Source organism: Chiloscyllium plagiosum, unplaced genomic scaffold (genome assembly GCF_037043375.1).
Source record: "Chiloscyllium plagiosum isolate Xiang-an unplaced genomic scaffold, Cpla_swu_hap1 HiC_scaffold_19, whole genome shotgun sequence".
NCBI classification, from domain to species: Eukaryota; Metazoa; Chordata; class Chondrichthyes; order Orectolobiformes; family Hemiscylliidae; genus Chiloscyllium; species Chiloscyllium plagiosum.
Window position 1 is genome coordinate 45646446 of NW_028270157.1, and position 25897 is coordinate 45672342.

A 25897-nucleotide genomic window follows, 5' to 3' on the forward strand; every position below is an offset into this window, starting at 1 on the left:
CAATCTGGATAAATGCACGGTATTGCATTTAGGTACAACAAACAAGAGTGGGGCTTATATAATTAATGGGGGGTCTTGGCTTGTGTTGTAGAACAGAGGGACCTAGGTGTTCAGGTGCATAATTCTTTGAAGTTTGCATCACAAGTAGACAGAGTTTAGGAGTTGGAAAGTCTTGAGATTGTACAGGACATTAGTAAGGCCTCTTCTGGAATACTGTGTCCAGTTCTGGTTGCCCAATTATAGGGCATATATTATTAAGCTGGAGAGGCTTCAGAAGAGATTCACCATGATGTTACCAGTTATGAAAGGTTTGTGTTAGAAGGAGAGGCTGCATAGGCTGGGACTTTTTCCACTGGAGCAGTGGAAGTTGAGAGGTGACCTTATAGAAGTTTATAAAATAATGAGAGGTATAGATAGAGTTGATGGTAGTTGTCTTTTCGCTAGGATGGGGAATTTCAAGTCTAGAAGGCACATTTTTAAGGTGATCTGAGAGAGCAATTTAAAAAAGACATGGCAAATTTTTTGTTTAAACATAGGTTGGTTCACGTGGAATATTTCAGTGCTGTATGACTATAATCCACTTCACTAAAGCTAGCTACTTATCTAACATTGTACAATACCGGTATTCTTGTGCAACAATGGGAATTGTCCCATTTTGCATTTTAAAATCACAAGTCAACATCACTGTTACAACATATAACTTCTAGTTTAATTCTCATTGTGAAGATTGATTGGAAGGTTTTACAGAACAAAAATTTACCAAAAGAATTGTTTACTTAAAGATGGCATACAATTCACCCGTGCTTAAGAGTGATTACAACCCACTCTTATCAACCCCACCCTTCATATATATTATATATATTACACAATAATTTGAATCAGAATATTTTATGACATTGACAAAGCAAAGTATACATCAAAATTTCTTATTTACGTTCACCAGTCCTTAGGTTGAACACAAAGAATGCAGTAGACATGCTCTTTTCCAATTATCTTTGTTCATGTTGAATGTTTTGTACGTATAGATGTCTATGTAGTTTTCTCTAAAGAATTCAAAATAAATTTGGTGCAGATCTCCAAATCTTTCAAAAGCTCTCTAGTTATGAGCAGCAGAAGGGTGTAGTGACAACTGGAAATAAGGAGAACACTGATATGTATTCTCTTCAACATTCTCCATTTTTAAGCAGCTCCTTTCCATCCGAAGCTCTTTTTACAAGAATTATAGCATCTCAAATATACATAGAAATCAATTTGTGTATCTAAATTAAAACCTACAAAATGTTAGAATACAGAATGGTTGTATTTTAATATTGTACTTGATATTTCTATTGAAAACTGACATTAAAGAAACAGATGATTGTAGTATTTAACTAAAAACATCCCAGTGTATCACTGACATGCTAATTACATGCATTGGCTACAAAGTTTTGTAAAGCACAGCAGAGCAGCACAAGGTCTTGCATAGAAGTGATTGAACAGATTTGTACTTCAGAAACAAGTTAGAGCATGGCATGATGTCATTTTCCTTATCTATACTTCATGTTTGTAAAAGAAATAACAGACTACAAGAGAGTTGAATGCTGAAAGGCTAACTGACAGGTAAATATTGTGAATCTCATGTTTAAAATAAAACTTTTAAAATGGCAACAACAAATACACCATTTGCTTTAAAAAATGAAAAATATTGGGGACATTACTTAAATAACATAAGACGACTGCAATAAGTCAAAGACAAACATTTAAAATTAGTATTTAGCATTACACAAGGCAAGTTATTAAATCAATTTTTACAATCCTTTTCTTTATTCAAACTGAAGCTTCCACAGCTATTTACTGTAGATTGTATTTAAAACTGTGTCACAGTAATCATTGAAGCTTCGGTTAAGAACTTCAAAATACAAGACAGGAGTATATTAAAATGCACATTTTTCACACCAAAGACAACTAGATTCATCTCATCAAAGCAAAGCATTACCAGGAGTAACCATTTTGCCCAATGTAATGAATATGTACATTCTCTACATCAAATCATAATTTTAAGTTGATGTAACTGCATGTTAAAATGTGAAAAATAGCATTCTCTTTGGTTCATATTGTATCACTGGATCACTTCAACATAATTGGCAGGGTACAAGCCAACTTGTCCATTCTCCAGCCTGCCCTTACACCAGCCCTGCTCATCTTCATCTTCTATCTTTGTTAGTTCATCACCTTTCACAAAAAGATAAATGTATTAGTAAGGATAATGCAACTCAGTGATTTTAAAAATAAAAAAAACATGCATTAAGCTTAAATTGTATTCTTCAAGAATTAACTCACTATTAGTTAACCGAATCAAAGTTCAATGAAATGAATATAATATACATCACAGTAAAATTGTTTAAAATGCTTAAAGTAAGTAACGTGTTAAGATATATATTGTACAGGGAAATTTATTATTTTGGTAAAATTACAGAACTATAACAATTTTAAAAATGTGATATGAATTATTATTAATATTCTTTTGGTTTCTTAGGATCAACTTTAATCTTGAATACTTGCAAGTTGGGGGTTCTCATTAGCATTGATATTAGTGAGCTGAGAACAAAGCAGCATGTTGCTTACAGGAAAAATGTGAAAATGGTGTTGAGAACAGAATTTATACTGTTAGAAATGTTTTCAACTGTAATGAATACAGGGTTAGAAAATATGATCAGACTTTATCTGTGGGTTTTAAGATCACCCTAAAAGGTGTTCTATATTTAAATAGTTTAGATTTATTCATTCATTTCCTAATTATTTTGCATAACAAACTTCTGTTCTGTTGTTAAGGAAACATTTCAATCACATGTGACTACGCTTCAGTGAATGACCATGTTAACTAAAGTTTTTTTTAAAAAACACATGATGATTCAAGCCAGGCATTATTCTAGGATATACCTGTCCAGAAGTACTATCAGCTGGGATTGTTACGTACACTCAGGAGAGTAAAGCCATTATGGAGCTCCCCGATCCATAATCGCTCCGAGATATGGTACATCAGTTGGCAAAAATGAAATTGCAGCCAAAAAGTTGCAAATTCCATAAATCTTTTTACAGAGTTTTAAAGAAAGCAAATATTTTGGTAAAATTACCAAACTATAACAATTTTAAAAATGTGATATGAAATACTATTTATTAGTAGATGCCCTATTATTTTCCAAAATTTTCTCAAATCAGTGAATATTCCTTTAAATTGTAAAATTTCTGAAATGGAGTGACATGTGCAGAGGAAAGTGAAGGGATTGTGTATGCGTGCGTGAGTGAGAGTGTATGAGAGAGAGAGTGCAAGAGCACATTGTGTATGGATTGCGGTGCGGGTCAGGTGTGACAGGTGTAGGGGAAGGGGGTGTGCACAAGGAAGAGAGAATACATAAAGAAAAATATCCCTCCCTATAACATTACTTTTTTTTTCAGGCAAGTTTTAAAAGGGTAAGTGGATAAGTCAGTGGTGGATAGGTTAACTGATAAGTGGGTGACTAGACAGATCATTAGGTGAATGTCAGAATGGGTCAAAAGATGAGTGAGTAAAGTTTTTGGTGTGGGAGTTGTCATTTATGTGTTGAGTTATGCTGCAAGTAATGCTTTTGCGTATGAATGCAGGGAGAAAGTATACATCTAGCCCACTATCCATCACTAAAATCAGTGCCGAACACAGTCAGAATATCTTAGGCAATACAAATTATCCTTTCAGAAGTTTCAACTATGTGCATGTTAAGAATTCCACAAGGTCCTGATGCACATCAGGAATGTTATTTCACATTCTGGAGCTCAGAATATTTGAGACAAGAAACCTTTAATATCGTACGTATGGGACATATTGGCATGATACAACACCTTATTTAACAATGCTAGCTTCCATGACAAACTTTTCTTGCTACTTAACAGTGAAAAGCAAAAAAAAGACATTTTAAATGTTTAAGAAACTTGACTGCCTGTTTGAAATCATGAATCAATGTCTTACATCAGGGCTTTAGATGGTACTGGTTGTGGTCCATTTCAAGGTACAGGTCGTTCTGTTATAACGTGCATTTTGTCAACATGAATTCGCTATAATGCAATTGATGAATTGGGAACACTTTCTACAGCACGAACTTTTGAAACATGAGCTGGCTGTAACACGATTACAGTCCCAACATTTTACATGCTGTTTCTAAATCACAGGGTTGCACAAGAATGCAACCATTGCATTACAGAAGAACTGACTTCAATATGTTACAAATTTGAATAGTTCATATGAAAGCATAGAAAAATTTGCATGAAAAACAAACTGGCACAACAGGGAAACACAATTGAAGACTTTGGTTCCGTTTTATTTTAAGTAAAATACATTATCTATTTAATTCTGAAACTGAAATGTTCATGTTGAATTCCATGAGCTTGATAAAATACCTACAACAACCCAGCAATAGAACTGGCACAAATTTTAATTAAAGTTGCAGAAGAACAAGTACCAGCATGAACTCATACTGAGCAACTCAGTTAATCCCCATATCTTGCTTTTCCCTATATCTTATATATATTTTTCTTTCAGTATTTACCAAATTCTCATTTAAAAGCTACTATTTAATTTATTTCCAACCTGTCAGGCAGCACATTCCAAATCCTGACAATAATCACATTAAAAATTATTTTCTGTCACCTCTGGTTCCTTTGCCATTAAATGTGCCCTCCAGTTATCAAACCTCTAATCACTGAAAACAATTTCTTAATATATTACCGTCCATGATTTTAAACACATCTATTGTATCTTATCTTAACTAGCACTGCACCAAGAACAATCACCTCAAACCTCGGTAGTACCTCCATGCAAATGTAGTCCCTCAACTCCGGTCTTCTTTTAAGGAGGTGCTCTTTTTTTGCTAAATTTTGGTGACCAAAGTTTGACAAAATCTTCCAACTTGGGCTTAACTTGCATTTCTGTACATTTAATATGCCTCTGTTTTTGTACTTTATAAAGCCCAAAATTTTATATACTTTATGAACTGCTTTGTTAACCAGTGCTACCACCTTCAAACATAATTGTACAAACACTGCCCAACATCTCTTTTCTTGCATTCCAATAAAATTGTTCTATTTAGCTAATATTTTGTCATTCTTCCTATCAGAATGCACTTTTTTTAAAAACAATAAAAGTAATTTGCCATACATCCACACATTTCACTAAGTTGGCTTGGAGTCAATCACTGTCTTCTTTCCTGTTTACAACACTTGGAAATTTACTGTCAACCTATATGTAAATTCTGAATTTGTGCCTTCTAATTACAAGCCATTAATGTATATTGGAACCTACTGTGATCCTAGTAATGGCATCGCACCCACTGTCCATCTTCCTCCAGTCCAAAACACAACGATTTACCAGAAATGTTTTCTGTTTCTCAATCAACTTTGTATTCCATAGATTTCTACTTCCTTAACAGTTTTTAAATAATATGAAACATTTTCCAAAAGGTCATCTTCTCAATCCTCATCCATCTTTTCTGTTATCAAAAACTCAATCAAATTAGCCAAACATGATTTGTACTCAATAAATCCATACTGAAAACAAAAAATGACAACATGTCAGGTTGCATTCATAGAGAGAAAGCAAGATAACATTTGAGTCTAGATGACTCTTCAGAGCCCTGAATCCCTCAATGTTATCTCACTCTCTTCTCAGATGCTGCTGACTCGCTGTGATTTCCACCATTTTTTTGTTTTCATCACAGACTCCAGCATCTGCAGTAATTTGCACCTCAACAAATCCACAGTTGTTGTCCACTGTAAGTCTATACTTGTACAAGTGGCTGTTAATTTTCTGCTGAACTACTGTGTCTAAAAGTATGTATGCCATCAACATTAAATCAAGCTAGCCTGTAGGTGCCAGGTTTATCTTTCTTTCCTTTTTTGAGCAAAGATATAACTTTTGCTGTTCACCAGTCCTCTGGCATCACTGAAGCAAGTTTGGAAGATTATAGCCAGCACTTCCGCAATTACTGCCCTTTTTTCTTTCAGTCATCCAGATCAGGTAACCAACCCGAGCCTTTCAAATACATATTCATTTTTATCTCATCCAATATTTTGCCAACATCCTCATTTATTGTGATTTTAGCAAAGACACACAATCTAGATTCATTCAGAGATCGACTTTCTAAAAAGTGGCAGGCTTTTAAATTCAACCAAACATCTCAAAATGCTAAAACAAAAGCAATCATCTCTCTAACCACCGATTCGGAGCATCTTTCCTACTACAGACCAATTGAAAATAAAAGCTACTCTAATAACGCCCGCAACATGTAGTTCTATGATTCAGGATTAAAACTACACAGATTCAAGTTTTTAAATATAATGGATACTCACCAGCTTTAAAACTAAGCTCATCATGCTCTTGCCCTTCATAATCATACAATGCTCGCACTGTGACTTCTGATCCTGAATGGTCTTCTTCAAAAGGATTGTCACCATTTGTTTCATCAGTGTTGAAGGGATTGTTTGTTTCATCGTCTGACCATTCTGTGGTGTAATTCTGGTTCTTCTCATAGCTGCTAACACTGAATTCCAAAGTATAAAAAGTTACTACAGTTGCAATTGAATTACTAACCTTCTGAAGATTGTACTTCTTCCAGATCAATTGAAATGAACTTTTTAAAATTAGATCACTGTCCATACAAGCTAATTTTGATCAGATTAAAAATAGAGGATGAGGTAACGTAATGGTACTTAAACATCCATAGTAGACAAGTTGAGACTGGTCATTACAAATTCTAACCCCTGCTGTATTCACAGGAAAGGGTGGTCAGACATTATCACATGGAAGTGAACACTCAACAAAAAGCTCTATGAAAGTAAGGAGAATCGCCCTGGTCACTTTTGACTACTTGGTTTCACGGCTTGGAGTAGGTTTCCAGACTCCACAATGGCAAACTCTTGACCACAAGATAGAATTTTGAAGAGTGTGCCCCACAGGTTCACCAGAATGATACTGAGGCCTACAGGAATAAGTTATGATGGTAGTTGTACAAACCTGGCCTTTAATATCTTTGAAGATTGGGGTGGTGATCTAACAGAGGTCATTAAAATGAGAAAAGGATTCAACAGAACAAATACAGTATTATTGTCATTACCGCTTGTCTGGTGGAGAAATCCAGAATAAGAAGTCACAATCTTCAAGTTAAGATCTAGGTCATTTAGGAGTGAAATTAGTCAGTACTTTTCCCACCCAAAGGCTAGTGGAAAACTCACTCTTCCGATAAGCTATGGATGCTAAGACCATTTTCAAGCCTGAAATAACTAAGTAATGGTGCTGACTGATGTGAAATGAAGGTGGGTAAATTAAGTTGAAGTACAAATCGGCTGTGATCTATTACAATGGTGAACAGGTTTGAGAAACTGAACAGCCTACCCATAATTTTAAATATTCATGTGAAAAATAGGACTTCAAGATAATGAGAAGTTAACTAACTGACCTAATGAATAACCATGGGGGCAGGGGAGAAAAATGGCAGAAAACATGGAGAATGAGAAAAACAGGGAAATAAAATCACATTTTTAGATGTGCTGATTTACTTCAATGTCAAATTAGGTTTTTAAAATGAAAACAAAAATCAACAGAAGCTATTTTTTATGTACATGCCCAATATGAGTATTAAGACAACATTATTCATTCTTTCATTCTTCAAATCTAGTGAGGAGCACAAAGACAGCAGTAATTCTTGCCCTCTCCTCTCACCCAGCTGATTGGATTTTCTTTTAAAAAAAAAATTAACGTTTCAAGCTTTTGTTTTCATATTCGGCATGCAAACACACAATAACTGTTCAAATGCAGGAAAGTAGCAGATTGCACAAGATTAGAAAAGCTAAAGGAATCAAGATAATTACGAAAACATTAAGCTGTTCATCAATATTAGAGAAAAACATGAACAGGTAAGTGTAAAGATAGTAAATCTGTAAGTAAAATTTGTTTTAAGGAAAGAAAAGTATATTTAGAGCTCTTTGGAACATTGAACCACACTGCACAAATCCATGCAATAGTCAGTACACTGATTGGGTGGAACCTAGAATAAGGAAACATGAAGCAACAGCATGAAATCATGAAATTCATCAAAAACAATCTTTCACCAACTTTTTGGTTATTGCGTTCTCCTTCTCATTGACAGGCTTGCCATTCTCCTCTTCCTCAAATGGATTACAACTGGAACGTATCGAGTTAGTAGTACTCCGGACACTAAGACTGCCATTTGGGAAATAACATCATTAAGAGCATAGTCTTTACACAATGAAATTCAATGAATACTGTAATTTATCAGCTGATATAAATGAAGTTAGTTATGCCAATAATCCACTTCATAAATCATGTTTAAAAACATTGCTGTACTTTTCCTAAAGACAAAAAAGGTTACCTGAACAACACAGGAGATCCTATAACAGCAAAATGTCTTGCTGATTAATACAAATCTGCAAATTAGGTTTGCTCCTGCAGCCTTTTTAATATCAATAAATACTCTGGCAGCAAAAGTTTGGTATTCCTGGTTCAAAAGCTTTACTTGCATTACATATTTTAATCAAATTTCAGTTATTTAACCAAACGTTTTTTTAAAGAAATTTAGAAAAGTGATCCACCATCAAGTGATTTCAATGTAAATTTTGTGTGACTTCATTTCAACCAGCATGGCCTTGCTCACAGCAGGAAGCTCACGGGATGTTTTGATATTCCAAGCCACATATGCTGGTGAAGGGCCTTTATTTTCTAAGTTTGATTTGGGCATCAGCAGCATCCTGCACCAGTCATAAAACTGTTATTTGAAAACTCTGGTTAGTCAAGCAATATACCATGACTTTTGAAATTGTAGAATTCAGCACACTAATAATTTTAATAATGAACTGAGAACCATTTGCTGCAAAAGTAAACAGAACTATAAAAACCCCAATTGAGATGTATCTCAAAATTATCAATAAAACAAATAAAAACTGAAGCATGAATCTTCATTGCAAAATAATCAGGTTCTATTTAATTGGGAGAGACTGAAACAATTAGACTTCATTATAAAACTTTTATTCATAAGCATTGCATAATTTGATACAAAACTCTGATGTTTAACTATTACATAGCCGCTTTGTCAGATGTAACAATGTACCAACTGTCATCACAGCTACCTGCTACCACTCCCCTTTTATTATGAGTGTCATCTTAAGCAGCTCAATGATCCAACTCTGCCTTCTCCTGAAGTTGGGGAAAGTGAGGACTGCTGATGCTGGCGATCAGAGTTGAAGAATGTGGTGCTGGAGGGGCGCAGCCAATCAGGCAGCGTCTGCAGAGCGGGAGCGTCGTCGTTTCGGGCATGAGCTCTTCATCAGGATCCTGGTGGGGTGCTCATGCTTGACACGGCGGCGCTCCTACTTCTCGGATGCTGTCTGACTGGCTGTGTTTTTCTAGCGCCACACTCTTTGACTTCTCCTGAAGTCGCCTGGCCTCTGATCTATGGTCTTCAGTCATTTTGATTTACTCCATATAATACCAAGAAGTGGCTGAAGGCCATAGCTCAGAGGCAACACCTCCACAGCAGTTACCTACCTCCAATGCTGAGTTTGGTTTTGACAGGGCAACTCTTTCCCCTGACCTCATTACAGCTTTGGTTCAAACGTGAACTCAAGATGAAAGGTGAGAGTGACTGCCCTTGAGATCAAGGAGTGCAGGTGGCTGTCCCTTGGTTGAAGTCATTCCTAGCACACTGGAAAATAGTTGTTTGCTGGAGTTATCCATCTCAGTACCAGGACATCACTACAGGAGTTCCTTATTGAGCTTCCTTCCATCATAGCCAGAGACTATTTCCCAGGGCAGAAATGGCTAACACGAGGCGTCATAGTTTTAAGCTGGTTGGAGGCAAGTATAGAGGGGATGTCAGAGGCGGGTTCTTTACACAGAGTTGAGAGAGCATGGAATGCGTTGCCAGCAGTAGTTGTGGAAGCAAGGTCATTGGGGACATTTAAGAGATTGCTGCACATGCATATGAAATTTGAGGGTGCATACATGAGGATCAATGGTTGGCACAACATCGTGGGCTGAAGGGCCTGTTCTGTGCTGTACTGTTCTATGTACACCCTTTGTTATGTCTCCTGCAAAACAAGCAATATACTTGAAATGTTGAATCTCTTACCTGTTAGCTTTGGACGACTGGGATGCTTGATCTCCTGTCTGACTGATACTAGTTAATGTCACGCCATCCCCAGTCTTTTTAGGTTTCTCCCTCCTACTAAGTGTACGATTGAGGTCTGCACACCATTCCTGTTTATTTATGGAGATAAAGAATATAATAGAAACACAGAATTTTATGGCCGCAATGTTGTTGCGGTCTCAAAGTATTGCCTACAAACAGTAAACATTCAAAAAGATTAAAATTAGGAGCAATTTCAACAGGTGAAATAATACTTACTTCATCCTGATAAATGTGAGCCAGAATAGACGTCAAAAGAAAAGGTTATAAAATGTAGTACTATCTTGGCTACTGTCATATCTCTTGCATTTTAAAATGTCAATATATCGTATGCCACGCTGTTAAAGTTTGCTACATTCAATTTAGTCTTTTATTTATGGCTAAAACGTATGACACACATAAAACAGCCTGAACCCTTGCAATAGCTCAAGGCTTTAAAAATTTGTTCTTACAGGTTTTATTAACATGCCAGAACAGACTAATGTATTGGATCAGACAATGTTGAGCCATGGTAGAATGAATTGTGGACAGAGTTCAAGACAGAAAGCAATGTGGAAGTAAAGGGCGGTTATTGAGAGTCCAGAAGATGGGACTGGTGCTCCACAAGGGTCAAAAGGAACAAAGGGTTTGGAGTACAAATACATAAAGCTTGCAAATTGCACCACAGGTTTGCAGGGACACAAAATTCCACTCAGAGATGCCAATGGTTCCTGTTGATCCAAATTGCTTAGACAGTTTTAAGATCATTTTAAGAGTTATTCATTAGCAAATGTTAAAACGTGTTATAGTCTACAGTTCATTTACAAAGATATTACCTCCTATAAAAATCCAATTTGCAAGTTCTCAGGAATAAAACAAAGCAATATATTCTGCCTCTAACAGCATTAAGATATCTAAACCACGTTATAAAGCAAAATATGATATTCTGTCACAGACATCTTACAGATTAAAATAGTTTAGTCAAAGCTAAAAGTTTTAAGCGAATTTTAAAAGGAAGAAGATACATTGTAGCAATATGGTTTAGGAAATGTCCAGTGCTTAGAATCATGCAAGTTGAAGGAGCAGCCAACTTGATTAATTCTGTTCCAATCATTCAAGAAATGATTGAAGATGCTGGATGTTGCAAAGGCTATGGGTCCTGACAATGTTCCGGCAATATGCTGAAGACTTTTGCTCCTGAATTTGTCCTCCTAGCCAAGTTATTCCAGTACAGCTAAGACGTTAGTATCTGACTGACATTGTGGAAAATTGCCCATGTATGTCTTTTAAACAAAAAGACAAATCCAATTACCGCCTGATCAGTCTACTCGGTAATCAATGTAGTAGAAGGAGGGGTTATCAATAGCACTGGCTTAGTTGCTCACTATGATTCAGTTTGGATTCTGTCATGGTCACAATTCCTGACCTCAATCATTCAAACATGGACAAAAGACCTGAATTTCAGAAGTAATAGAGGGACTGTCCTTGACATCAAGCTCCATTTACCAAATGTGTCATCAAGGAGGCCCAGCAAACTTCAGAATCAAAGCTAATCAGGAGAAACTCTATTGGTTGGAGCCATACTTAGCACAAAAGGAAGATGGCTATGGTCGTTGGAGGCCAGCCACCTCAACTCAAGAACATGACTGTTGGAGTTCCTCAGGATAGTGTCCAGGCCCATCCATTTTTCGGGCAGCACAGAGTCATCAGCTGAAGGAGGATGGTATGTGACAAACAGCAAGTTTTCTTGCCCATGTCTGACCTGATGCCAGGAGACTCATTGTATCCACAGTCAATGCTGAAGACTCCCAGTCCAACTCCCTCCTGACTGTTTACCACTGTATTGCCACCCCATAGCTGGTGGAACAGAAAAGGACAAGACATGGCAGCATGGCAACAAAGTGGTTAGCACTGCTGCCTTTCAGTGCCAAGGATTCAGAAAGTTCAACTCTAACCTCAGGCAACTGACAGTATGGAGTTTTTCTCTCAGTATCTGTGTGGGTTTTCCACCGGGTGCTCAGTTTCCTGTCAGTCCAAAAACGTGCAGGTTAGGTGGATGGCTACGCTAAATTGCCGCATACTGTCCGGGGATTTGCAGGCTAGGTGGATTTGCCATGGTAAATGCAGGGTTATGGGGATGGTGGCAGTGATGATGGTGGGGGAGGTTGGAGATGGGTCTGGGTCGAATGTTCTTCGGAGGTCAGTGCCAACGTGACGGGCCAAGTGGCTTCTATCTGCACTGCAGGGATTCTATGACATATCCAGGAGTGGTGATGGTGGTGTATGGGACATTTGTCTATAAGATATGATTCTGAGAGTATGACCATGTCAGGCTGTTACTTACCTCATCTGAGATAACTCTCCTAATTATGGCACTAGCCCCCAGATGGTGGTTATACGGTTGTTACTGCCATTGTTTTTTCTAGTGCCGAGGTCAATGCCAGGTGGTCCATCTGGTTTCATTTCTTTTTGAGACTTTGTAGCAATTGTTACAACAGTATGGTTTGCTAGGCGATTTCAGAGGGCAGTTGAGAGTCAACTACATTGCTGTGCATCTGGACTCACACATACACCAGACCAGGTAAGGATAGCAGTCTCCTTCTCTAAAGGACATTAGCAAACCAGGTGCATTTTTCCGACAACTGACAGTGATCGTTAGTCTGTTAATTCTACCTATTTACTGAATTCAAATTCCATTGTTTGCCATGGTCGGATTCAAACATGGGTCCCCAGAACTTTGCCTGAGTTTCTGGATTAACAGTCTTGCAATAATACCACTAGGCAATCAGTTCCCCTTATTGGTGAGCAATTTAAGAGGACTGTGAACAAAAGGAGGCAGATGGGAGAAATACAACTGCTCTTTGTAACAGCTGGCAAGTTTCTAAGATTCTATGATCCTGAGCTATTTTACCACCAAAAACCTGGTGATTCTCAATATAAAACTATACAACATAGCATTTTACAGAGACTAGCAATTCACACTTGTGTAACATGCAATTATATGCAAGCATGCTTTGTAAGCACTTTGAAACAGGCACAGCAATAATGCTTATTGCAATCATACACTTATCAAGAAAGCATGCAATTTCAAACAAAAATAATAAAAAAAATACATAAATCACGTCTTAAAATGCACAGAAACAATTAAAAAGCACTTGGAACTCTTACATTTGTCCCCAGATTCAGTTGTATTCAAACTTACTGTGTCTGTTCTATTGTAGTGACTGAGGATAGATTCAAAATTTGTAGGATTTACATTACAGCAGGGATATCAACTATTATGCTTCTGAAGACCCCACCCATGTTAAAAATTCCAGAGACCCTCTACAACTTAAATTATTTTCTGTATAAATATTTCCTCAACTCTGCTCTATGTACCATACCACAGCTGCCAAAACACACTGGTCCTTTATATCTATTCAATTCACTTACTCTCCCCACTTGTATCTCTGCCTCAAACCCCCAACTCTCACCACTTGTTCCTCACACATCAGCCAGTCCCAGTCCTCAGCATTCTTCCCCATCTTCAGTAATTTTATAACTAATAAAAGAGAAATCACAAAGACAATTGAAAACTTCAAAGCAAAAACAAAATGCTGGAGAAACTCAGTAGGTCTGGCAGCATCTGTAGAGAGAGAGAGTCTACTGACCCTTCTTCAGAACTGGTACCAGTTAGGGAAAGGTGGTATATATGCTGAAGGTGGGGGTGAGGTTAGGTGAGGGGTAGGAAAGACAGTGATTGGAGGAAAGAGCAGCTTGTTAAAGATAGAGAATCACGAGCACGTGACATAGAACAAAGAGAACAAAGAAAATCTACAGCCCAGGAACAGGCCCTTTGGCCTTCCAGGGCTGAGCCAATTCAAAATGTACTGTCGAAACCTGTCGGTCAATTCCTAAGCATTTGTATCCCTCTGCTCCCCACCTACTCATACATCTGTCCAGAAGCATCTTAAATGAATCTATCGTGCCTGCCTCTACCACCTCTGCTGGCAACGCGTTCCAAACGCCCACCACCCGGTGTGTGAAGTACTTGCCGTGTGTATCCCCCTTAAACTTTCCACCTTTCACCTTGAAAGCATGACCTCTTGTTATTGAATCCTTCACCCTGGGAAAAAGCTCGTCTCTATCCACCCTATCTATACCCTTCATGATTTTGTAAACCTCAATCAGGTCTCCCCCAATCTCCTTTTTTCTAGTGAAAATAAACCTAACCTACTCAAACTTTCTTCATAGCGTGAGAGTACGAGAGAGCGACAGTCTGCGTGTGCGCAAGAAAGAATGACAGGGAGTCAATGGGTGCAGCCTTCAGGACTCATAATTGAGTTCAATAATTTTAGAACCTGAACACCTTCTATGCCCTTTACCCACCCCCAAACCCCAGACCCTATCTTGACAGGGACTGCTTTCAACACATCCAACCATTATCATCTTTGCTCTTCCCCCAGCATACTATCATCCATCCTTTTTTCTATCTAACTGTTGTTCTCTCTCTCTAGGCTCCAGATCTGCCAATCCACTCACCATCATCTTTCCCCACCCCCATGGTTTCAAAATACATACTTAGCTACTATCAGTTTGGAGATAGTGACTAACTCTGCATTCCCTCCACAGATGCTGCTGACTCACTGAGTTTCTCCAGGAATTTTTTTTTGTTTCAGATTTCCAGCATCTGCAGTCCCTTGTTTCACTTTAAAGGCTTATCTTTTTTCTTCTACCAAATGCTGATAGCGGTCATTATGTCAACTTGTTATTTCTGGGAACTCCTAGAACATCCTGCATGGTTGAATTTCTAACTGGAGCCAACACAGTGTGAACAATCAATCCACTTGCAACTCTCCCTCTCACAAATCAAAATTATGACAAGACATTTGGTCAGAGGAGGAGAATGAATGAGATTCGTCACCATACAGCAACCAGTACGCTTGAAACTATATTACACTGTGACTAAACACTCCAAAGACAGGCCAGAAAATGGAGGACAATGTTAAACAGTTCAGAAGTTGCAGTGTTACTGGATGTAACAGTTCCCTCGTGTTGACATATTCTGCTTTTTTCCTTTCAATGATCAAACTTCAATGGTTGATGCCAGTTACCTGCCCCTTGCAGGTGGTGCCTGTTATCTTGACCCATCTTCACTGACAATCATAACAAAAATGGAGCAACAATGCCCAAATTTAAAATGAGACTGATGTACGTGTAAACACAGAACTCTACTGACCAATTTCAATGATTACAGGACACTTGAACAGTATAAGCTGCAATTGCTGCTGGTGACATATGGCAGTGAGGACACAGAGAGAGAGAGAAGGGTGAAAGTAAAAGATCAACTCTCCCAATTAACCTACAGCAGTGAGGAAACAACCATTTCAGCAGCATGGTTTTTGGACAAATATAGGGAAGGATAAATTTTCCATATCTTAAGAACAAAAATGTTAGTTACATATATTTGGAAAACATTTCTAACCTGTTCATCAAAGACACAAGCTGTAGCATGGATTGGAAAATTTCCTTCGTGTGTAATATTGCTCAAACCTTTGCTATTATTTGAGTGTTAGATCTCTTAAAAAGTTACCTTGAAATAAAAGCAAATGGAATTTACGGAATTTGATTAATCTAACTTTATCCTTTCACTTAGAATGATATTAGAATGCTGATTTGAATGTGCAGAATTGGTTACTTGTTAAGTATATTTCATACAGATTTTCTTGGAAACTGTAAAAAAGTTTCAAGTACTCTGACAATCCACTCATGGGCACAACATTGTTCCAAATAAATGCCCATTGACTTTGGAATGGACACACAGAATCCCTCCAGTGTGGAAAGTAGGCCATGTAGCCCATTGAGTTTGCAGTGACCAACTAATGGGCATCCCACTCAGACCAGACACCTATTCTATCTCCATAACCCCGCATTTACCATGGCTAATCCACCTAGCCTGCACATCCCTAGTCACTGCAGGCAATTTAGCATGGCCAATCCTGTTAACCTGAACATCTTTGGATGTGAGAGAAAAGCAGAACACCTGGCAGAAACCCACACAGACACAGGAGAATGTGCAATCTCCACACAGTCATGCAAGGCTGGAATGGAACATGGGTACCCAGTCCTGTGAGGCAGACCACTGAGCCACTATGCCACTCCTTTAGTCTGTTTATAACATTAGGGCATCACCTCCCCATGTCAGAGAATATGTTACAAAAAACTTGAAAAACACGTTTGCCTTCACTATCTGTCCAACACCTATGTTATCAACAAAGTAACTAGTAAGATCTAGCGACAGTCAAATATGGATCAAAACATTACCTTTGTAAAAATTAAAACTACAGGCAGCTTCTACCAATGTAGGAGTAAACTACTCCTTGAACCTGTTCTGCCATTCTAAATCATGGTCAATCACCCAACTTAATATGATTTTATCCATGTTCACAATTTATTCTCTGATGTCACTTTTTTTTCAATAAATCTCCTGATTTCAGAGTAGAGCATACTCAAAATTTAGTTGCCACCGCCTTCAAGATAGAGAATCCTGAAGATTCACTAGACTCGAGCGAAAAATTCCTCATTTTAATTAGATAGTCATCAAGATGTACAACACGGAAACAGACCCTTTAGTCCAACTCGTCCATGCTGACCAGATATCCTAACCTACTCTAGTCCCATTTATTCAATTAGCAGGCTAACTTGCTACTTAATAATAAGTTACCATTCCAAATGCATGATGCCAGGCATGAATTCAAGGATTCAGATGAATAACAACTTTGTATTTCCAAAACATCTTTAACACTAAATAAAATCATTCACAGGGGCATAATCAGGAGCCAGTAATCAATTATATTAATGATGGGACTGGAGACATGATTCAAACTGGTTGAGATCACACTTATGGAGGATTTATGCAAAATGAGAAACAGCTGAGAAAGCTCAAGTCTATTTGAATCTAAAAGTTAACAAAATCCAAGTATTCACGTTTCAATGGCAAATATGCTGAGGCAAGGCCGGAAATGAATGATGGAGGGGAGAGTGTTGAAAGCTCAGCTTATGGTCAGTTAAGACACTGAAGTTGCAAACAGTCTGGTTCAGCTCATTGCAACAGCCAGGGACAGAAATGAAATTGGTGACAAAGGAACAGACTTGCAACCAAAGACAATAGCTTCAGTCTTTCTAATTTTGGTTTGGAAAGCACTGCAGCTATTCCAGAACTAGATACTGGAGGCACAGTTTAATAACACAGAAGCTTTTGAATAGAAAAGTGGTATAAAGTAAAACTTGGTATTGTCAGCATATATGTGGAACCTGAAGTTTTCATGCTGTTTCATTAATGTAAATTATTAGAGTCAAAATAGGAGAGTTTAAAGATACTTTCAGTGTTCCCCATGGTTGTAAATATAAGGTTTTCGATTTTTACACAAATAAATTGTTGATTGTTTCCATCTATTTTTATTTGTACTTAGCTTCTTTTAAAAAGATGTTTTAATGATTTAATTTTTAATCATCAAAGAATATCACAATGCAATTGAATTGTGACAAATTACATCATTACTGAAAAGTGCAGTACAAGTACCATTAGACCTAAATTAAGTGGCAATAAGGAAAGCCATAAGAAAGACATGAACAAGCAAAGCAAAAGAGATTCTATTTAAATTAAGCGTTATAGAAAAATAATTGCCATTAGAATAAGCACCTCTGAGAATGCTGAGTAACTGAAATACCCTTGCTCCAAATAATGTACTGTAACAAACATGAACTCTGTATATAACTGCAATTAGCTACTATAATGTAAACCACAAATGGATGGAGCAGGTAAGCTTCTAACTTTGCTCCTGGATCCAATTAGTTTGTCATACCTCAAATTGCGGCCAGTTCATGGGCATTCCCGGACCATGTGCACAGTTGAACCATTTAAGATCTTCCTTAGCATCTGCTGACTTAATAGACTGTTCCAGCTCTTGATATATAGCGTTATAACTTTGAAAACAAAAGAAAAAAGCTTAAATGTCTAAAAATGGATAGTTGAGTTTACATCAACTAATAAAAATAAAAGGTTGTACTATTTTAGCCATACATGTACAGGACTACTGCAATATTTACGTGAAGTTTGATTTCCCACCCTTGAGCATCCCTTACCTGCTCCAACATACACATACCATTTCGAGAGGGCATACATAAAAATGTATTTGAAAATCTACTTTTGTAACATAACATTGAAGAATTAACAAACTTTTTCTCAAAACTACAAAGAAATTAGTGTTGAATTAAAAATGATTCTAAGCTCCTCTAATTTCTGATTCTTGGTACAACTCAGAACAAACTTTTCATGCAATCTAAAAGACTGTTCTTCTGCTGGCTGTAAAGAGATTATGAAATGAGGTCATGAACTACCAAGAAAACTAATTTCCTCAGGGTCTTGTACCTTTAATGCTTACACCTAATGATCAAAATTACTTTGTTTCACCCTCTCAAGTTCTACAAAAGTCTGCCCAGGCTGTTTCCTGGCTTCCAAGTTCTGCCTGGAAGGTCAGAGATCAACTCAAAGAGAATAGGGTTGATGCGATGTCAATCTATGGAAGCCTCTTTCAGAAGCAAGGCACAAATCTCACGAACTCTAACTATCAACCTGTTTTGCATTGGCAATCCATTTTTCTATTGGCCGTTCATCTGCTTCAAGGTCTTTTCAAAAGAGAAAGAAATTGCCTCATAGGCATCTTGTTCCCCAACTGATTCCAGATACCAAAGCGCTCTTAATCTATTCATTGTTCAAACAGCCCCAGGGCAGGTCTACAGCAGAAGCAGCAATCGTGGTCAGGTGATTTCTAGAATGCCCAATTTTAAAAACATTCTTCACAGTGGTCATGATCTCATTGAAAGGCAGAGCAACTCAATGGACCGAATGGCCTACTTCTGCTTTGCCACCTTTCAATGCGCATTCAAAGAAACTCAGGCATTTCCATGAAAGGTGAAATAAAACAATTTTTACACTGTCATTGAAAACTTAAGTCACTCAACAAATATTAAATATGAAACAATGCCACAATTGGGAAACACTATGACATATGGAAACCAATCTCTTTAATATATTTTCCAAGAGACAGTCGACAAAGGCAGACCCAGTGAAAATGAAGATTTAATATGAGAAGTAGAGAAAACCACAAATGTCCAGAAATTGCTGAAACTTGCTCCAAGCACTAGAGGTTGGGGAACAACAGCCAAAAGCAATGCCAAGATATAAAGGAAAAAGTGAAAACTAAAAAAAAGGCTAGAGTTTCAGAATGCAGTATAATCACTCCATATTATACATGGATTTGCGACCAGCAGATCCACTTACTCGCAAGGTTGGCCCCAGACCTATTGTTTTCTGTTAACAGCACTGATAGATCTTATGGTTCTTTGCAGTAAGTTAGGAATTTCCATTATAGTGGTATCCTTGTTTTTCTGTTGTGCAAGTCCATGCCCCTACACACTGTGGATATCAGAATTTGGTGTATTAATGGGGATTCAATAACAAGAGTGGCCTGAATCAACCTCCTTGGTGTTGGAGTAAGGAACATAATGAAATCGAACTGGAAATGTGGAAATATTAATCATATGACAACTGTGGATAGTTAAAGAATTAACACTTCAGTTCAATGATATTTCATCAAAACAAAGTTAGAAATCTAATAGATATTAAGTACAGCACAGGGGAAGTGAAGAAAATGGAAGGTTTGCAATAGGTGGAAGGCAGGAGAAAATAAGTGACAAAAGAGATGATTGTGCAAGGTGAAAGGAGATTTTTTTACTGTTTGAGTAAAGAAACAACAGTCGAATCTGACGTAAACAGTATAAAACGTTTAAATAGAAATAGCAGAATCATTGCCAACAGTGGTAGTTGAAAAACCTGCAGGCAGCAGTTACAATGTGAAATTGCTCAACTCAACATGGAGTATGGAAGACTAAAGTACCTGATTAAAAGTACCTGGCCCTGCTCCTCAAGCTTACATTGAGCTTCAGTGGAACCATGTAGGCGATCAATGATAGAGATGGGAAGTGGGAATTGGATGGACAATTTAGGAAGACATGAACATACTGAAGCTCTTGGGAGAGAGGAGGAATCTAATGCAAGCGGGGATCAATTTCAATGTAATAGGCAAGACTAATATACTAAGAAAATAGTTCTTTTCAGATGTTAGGAAGCAGAGTAAGTAGTATGACCACAAAGCTGATAATCTCAGGAGTACTAGCAAATACTGGAAAGAGCAGAAACAATTAGTTTAGAGAGGCAAATATACATATACTTGTAGTTGTCCATTATTTTGGCTGATACTCCAGTTCAATTGTGAGTCATCACTGCACTGTCAAAGATGTTATCTGTTGGATGGCATGAATCTGCACACTTACCTACAAACTCAAGATGGAAATAAAAGGACCAGACACTATCTGAAGACAAATTGGAGAACTAATAGTTGGATTACTTAGGAACCTTCAATCAAAGTTACAAAAAATTGTTTTATTTGTCACTTATCAGATTGATGTTTGTTGGATCCAGTAATAAAGACTATTTCTTTACACTGTTGTGATTATTCTTAAAAAATTTCACTGGCTTTAAGGTATTCTGGGACATCCTGGGGTTATGGAAGGTACTACACATATAAATGAAAAAGTTTCAGTCACTTAAAATGCTGCATACAAGTTTAATTTGGAACTACTATAAATATGTAGTGGTTAAATTCCTCACACTTGACAAACAATATTACATTACTGTACTTTACCTGGTCATAGAAAGGTCAAGATGTTGCTTCACCTCCAAAAGGACTTCTTGAAAAAAGTCTAGTCGTTTTTTTTCAAACTGCTGACACTGTTCAAACACTTGCTCCATGTTTTCAATATATTGTGGTGTGGATTTGTTCAATTCATCCAGATTTTTCTCATACTTTTCCTTTGTCTAGAATGCAAAACACCTTTTTGTGAAATCCATACTAGCAAATGTGTCATACTTCAATTAGTATGATCTACGAAGTACAAAAGCAGGACTAAAATGTAATGGCTAGCTTGCAATATCCTAATGTGCAATCTCTATTTCAATTCTAAGAAATGTAACCTTGTTTTAAAACTTGTGTGCAGCATTTAATAGCATGGCAAAAGAGAATAGATGGTGATCTTCATTATCTAAATAGAATCATGCAATCTTGCATACAAAAGCAAACTATCATGTTTCCAAAAATCTGAAATAAAAACAAATTCTGGAAAAACTCAGTCTGCTGAGATAGAAATAGAGTTCAGTTCAAGACAGATGACTTTTCTTTGGCGGTGATCCTATAACTCTCTTCCAGAAGCACACTTACCAATGCGATTGTGGGCAGGGATAATTCTAGCTGTGTAGATTCATAAGGCCAAAATTAGATACTTTATTTTGCTACCTGATGCAGACCAGGGTAAGTGTGCTATAATACTTTTGTTATTAGATGTTTAAAAAAATCTTCAATACAGTCAGAATCTTTGGTTCTTTTGACACAAAGAAGTTATGGTGAGCGAGAGTGTTAAGTAGAGCAAGCAGAGGCTTTTGTGGGCCTTGCCTGACTTGTGACTTCATGGAATTGCTCATTAAGGTCAAGGACCCCTGGAACCAAGCTTGTGTGAAGGGATATTACGGTGTCCCAACTTACGCTGAGACTCTTCTGCTTCAGAGAGAACAATCCGACAGATAGTAATGGAGATATCTGGGTCAGATTGATGCCAGACTTGTTTGTGGGACAGTTAATCCAATCTGGTCACCTGTATTACTGATATATTACTATGCTATTAAGGAGGACACTGCAGAATCAACTGTGCTGGGAATTGTCTGTAACTAACTCTTAGCTAATGTCTGGGTCACGTTAAGTGACTGATTGTTTCATTAGTGTTCTATAGTGATTTTTATTAATGGAATGGAGGGGTTTGCAGATTCCCACAAAGTCAACTATACATTAAGGATCTGCGGTACGAGTTATACAACACAGAAACAGACCCTTTGGTCCAACTCATTCATGTCAACCAGATGTCCTAAAAACTAAACTCCAGACCTGTTAGTGATGACTGCTCCTCTTTCCTAAAGGAAAGTAATGAATGAGGTTTGGAAAACAATCCATTAGTTGTGATGGAAATCTTTCTTGCTGCTGACCCTTAAATTATCCAAATTATTTCATTCAATTTCATACAAATGAAGTAATACCTGTGTAAAAAATAATATACTCAAACTGCAGCAACAGAATGTTGATACCTTCTTACACTCTGCGTGCACTATTTTATGAAGGTCCCGTTGCCCAAATATCAATTAAGGGGATTTTACAAAGTCAACTGGATTGGAATTGTATGATTGTGCTTCCAGACACAACGTTGATCCTGATTTAACAGTGATCACAAACTATTTAATCCTCACATCCAAATTATTTAATGTCAACAAATCCTGGTGGGAACACAGGAGTAAGTGGTCAAAGACAAATGAGTCAGAAAATTAGTGCTTGAAAACAAAAAAAAGTCCAAAAATATTTTGTGAAGAGGAACTATGGAAATATAATTCATGATCTAAAATGAATACAAATGCTTGCAGACCACTTCAAATGGATAGAATTATTAAACTTCAAGTAGGCAGCAACGTTAGTTTATCCTTTATGTTCTGCTACTGTTAAATTGTGGACTAATGTATTTGTATGAAATCACCAAAGTGAACAATGCATTTCAAATGATCAAATACAAAGTTATATGCAGCTTAGTTACGTTCACTGCATAAACAGACACTTGGTGGAACACCATTTAAGCATCACTGAAAAAAAGAGACATGCTGTAGAAGCTTTTCACCTTGCAACCCCAGGACAAATGCAAGAATGCCAAATTTCAAAGGGAACAATAATTCATATTGAATGAAAAACAGGATATTGATTGGTTAACAGATGGACTCAGTTTGGCTGAGACATGGATTTCACCAGGAAATACTTTTTAACTGAATATGCACAACGCCTGGGCAAATTTGTTTTGTCTACAGAGAACCAAGCCCTGCAGGTGAATACATGTAGCTTCTGGCAAGCCTAGATAACAGTAGTAGACTTGCCAAATGTAAGGGCATTTAAATGGTCATTGGATAGGCATATGGATGAAAATGGAAAAGTGTAGGTTAAATGGACTTCAGATTGGTTTCACAGGTCAGTGGAAGAGAGGGCCGAAGGGCCTGCATTGCACTGTAATAATCAATGTTCTATAAGTCATATCGCAAGCCAGACTAATCTTAAATCAGTTGTGAATAGTGTAATTCCTGATTGTTTAGCAGGGGTTGTCCCCAGTTACAATAAGACTTAACATTGAGCTTTGCAAATACAGGATGGTTGAGTCTTGCCAGTACTTCAACTGTTATGAAGAGTCAACGGGAGATGAGTACAAGATGAAAAGTTTTGATACCATGTACAGTAATATTAAGTATTTAAAGTTTCTGTACAATAAGTTGTTGTAGAATGCTCTTGTTTAGAAAGCAGGCGACTGACTCACTGATTTTTTTTTTCCTCAAGGCTGAATTAGAGAAGATTTGCGATAAATAAGAGTCCAGGGTTATGTTCTGTCAAATAAGGTGGGTTTGAAACCACAAGTAAATCAGCCACAATCTTATCAAATGATAGTGCAAGTTTCAGAGGGTAAGTTGCCTACTCTGCTCCTATTACAAGATATAACACATCATATACTTAGTAAAAATATTATTTTATATACTCAAGTGTTAATTTCACTCTGTCTCCATTTTCCCAAATCAGGGAAGATCACCCACAACATGTTTGATCAGTCCCTCTTCTCTCATTACAAACCACGCTTTTCTTTCCCCCCTTCTTTTCTTCATTCAGAGAATGTGGGCTCTGCTGGCCGGGTCAGCGTTTATTACCATTCTTGGGTGCCATTAAGAATATGGTGTTGAGCTGTCTTCTTGAATGGCTGCAGTCCACTTGGTGTAAACACACCAAGAAAGCCAATAGGGAGAAAGTTCCTAGATTTTTATCTAGTGACAGTGAAGGAACAGCAATATATTTCCAACTCAGCTTACTGAGTAGATTGGAGGTGAAATTACAGGTGATCCCAATTACCTGTTTCCTTGTACCATTGAGAAAATGGTAGTGGTTGAGAGTTGGAAGGTGAAGGAAATGGTATAAACTGCTGCTGTATCTTGGTGATGGAGAAACTTAATGTGCGTGGTGCCAAATGGGTTGATTTGTTCTGGATTGTTGTTTAGGTGTTGGAACTGCATGTATGCATGAAAGTGGGAAGAATTTCAACACATTCCTGACTCTGACATGTAGATGATGGGCAGGCTTTGGGAAGTCAGGTGGTAAATTTAACCATAAGATTCTTAATGTCTGAACTGCTCTTGTAGCCACCATACTCATATGGCTAGTCCGGTTCAGTTACTGGTTAATGGAAACCCTGAGAATGTTGACAGTGGGGGATTTAGCAATGGGAATGCCATTGAGTATCAAAGGGCAATGGTTATTGCCTGTTAATTGAATGTCATTTGTCAGTCCAAGTTTGGATACTGTCCAGGTGCTGCTGCATTTGGACATGGATCGCTTCATTATCCGAGTAGCTGTGAACAATGCTGAACTTGCAGCATCCGCAAACATACCTCCACCTGATCTTATGAAGGTCTTTAATGAAACAGCTGAAGGTGGATGGATCAGAACATTGTCCTGAAAGGAGATCCTGGAGCTTGATATGTCCAACCTTCAATAACCACAATCACCTTTCCTTTGTATGAGGTATGGCTCTAACAGTTCCCTCTGATTCTAGTTTTGCTTGGGTTCCTTCATGCCATACTTGGTCACACATGGCCTTTATGTCAAGGGCAGTCACTCTCAACCCAGTTTTGGAGTTCAGCCTTTTTATCTATGCCTAAACCAAGTTTCTAATCAGAGTAGGAGCCAAGTGGTCGTGGTAATTATTGATTATTGCTAAACAAGTGCTACATGACAACACTTTTAGCCCTTTGCATCACTTTACTGACGATCAAGAGTACTCTCATGGGCAATAATTGGCTGGGTTGGATTTGTCCTACTATGTCTCTATAAGGCATACCTGGGGAATTACCTATATTGTTAGGTAGATGACAGTGACTTAGCTATACAACAACAACTTGTCTAGGGGTGTGGCAATTACAGTAATGCAAGTCTTCAGTGCTATTGCCGGACTTTAGTATCCAGTGCTTTCAGCCATTTCTTGATATCATGTGGAGTGAATCAAATTGGCTGAAAACTAGAAGTCCTGGAGAAACTCAGCAGCTGTGGAGAGAAACGGAATTAATGATCTTAGTCCGATATGACTCTTTTTGACAGTAGACATAAGTACTGTTAGGGTCCTATTCAGTACTTATGGCTGAAGATTGTTGCAAATGCTTAAGCCTTATATTTTACAGTGAGGCATCTGGTTCCCCCATCATTGACAATAAAGATATTTGTGGAACTTCCTTCTCCACTGAGTTGTTCAATTGACAATCACCATTCCCACTGAGCAGACTGCAGAGCTTAGGTCTCATCCACTGGGTGTGGAATTGCTCAGCCCCTGTCTATCACTTATGGCACATAAGTATTCCTGTTTTGTAGTTTCATCAGGTTGGCAACTCAATTTTATGTATGCCTGGTGCTACTCCTAGCTTAATGGTAAAGGTAGAGAGGGGATATGCTAAGCTATGAAGTTGGAAATTGTAGTGTTGGCCTCCTGATGACCCACAG

General features: G+C 37.7%; 1 protein-coding gene across 4 annotated transcripts in view; it reads right to left on the bottom strand.

Annotated features, from left to right (window-relative positions):
- Window positions 1–687: 687 nt before the first annotated feature.
- Window positions 688–25897, bottom strand: part of LOC122559602 (protein kinase C and casein kinase substrate in neurons protein 2-like) — a 112459-nt gene continuing 87249 nt past the window's right edge. For 3 of the 4 annotated variants that reach the window (XM_043709367.2, XM_087997293.1, XM_087997294.1), the window contains exons 6-11: window positions 20933–21105; window positions 18032–18152; window positions 10152–10279; window positions 8120–8227; window positions 6358–6548; window positions 688–2211 (exon numbers count right to left, since the gene is read on the bottom strand). In XM_043709367.2, coding sequence (XP_043565302.2) covers window positions 2099–2211; window positions 6358–6548; window positions 8120–8227; window positions 10152–10279; window positions 18032–18152; window positions 20933–21105 — 834 coding nt within the window. In that variant the 3' untranslated portion in view covers window positions 688–2098. The remainder of the gene's footprint in view (window positions 2212–6357; window positions 6549–8119; window positions 8228–10151; window positions 10280–18031; window positions 18153–20932; window positions 21106–25897) is intronic. The other variant, XM_043709369.2, reaches the window with a different exon arrangement.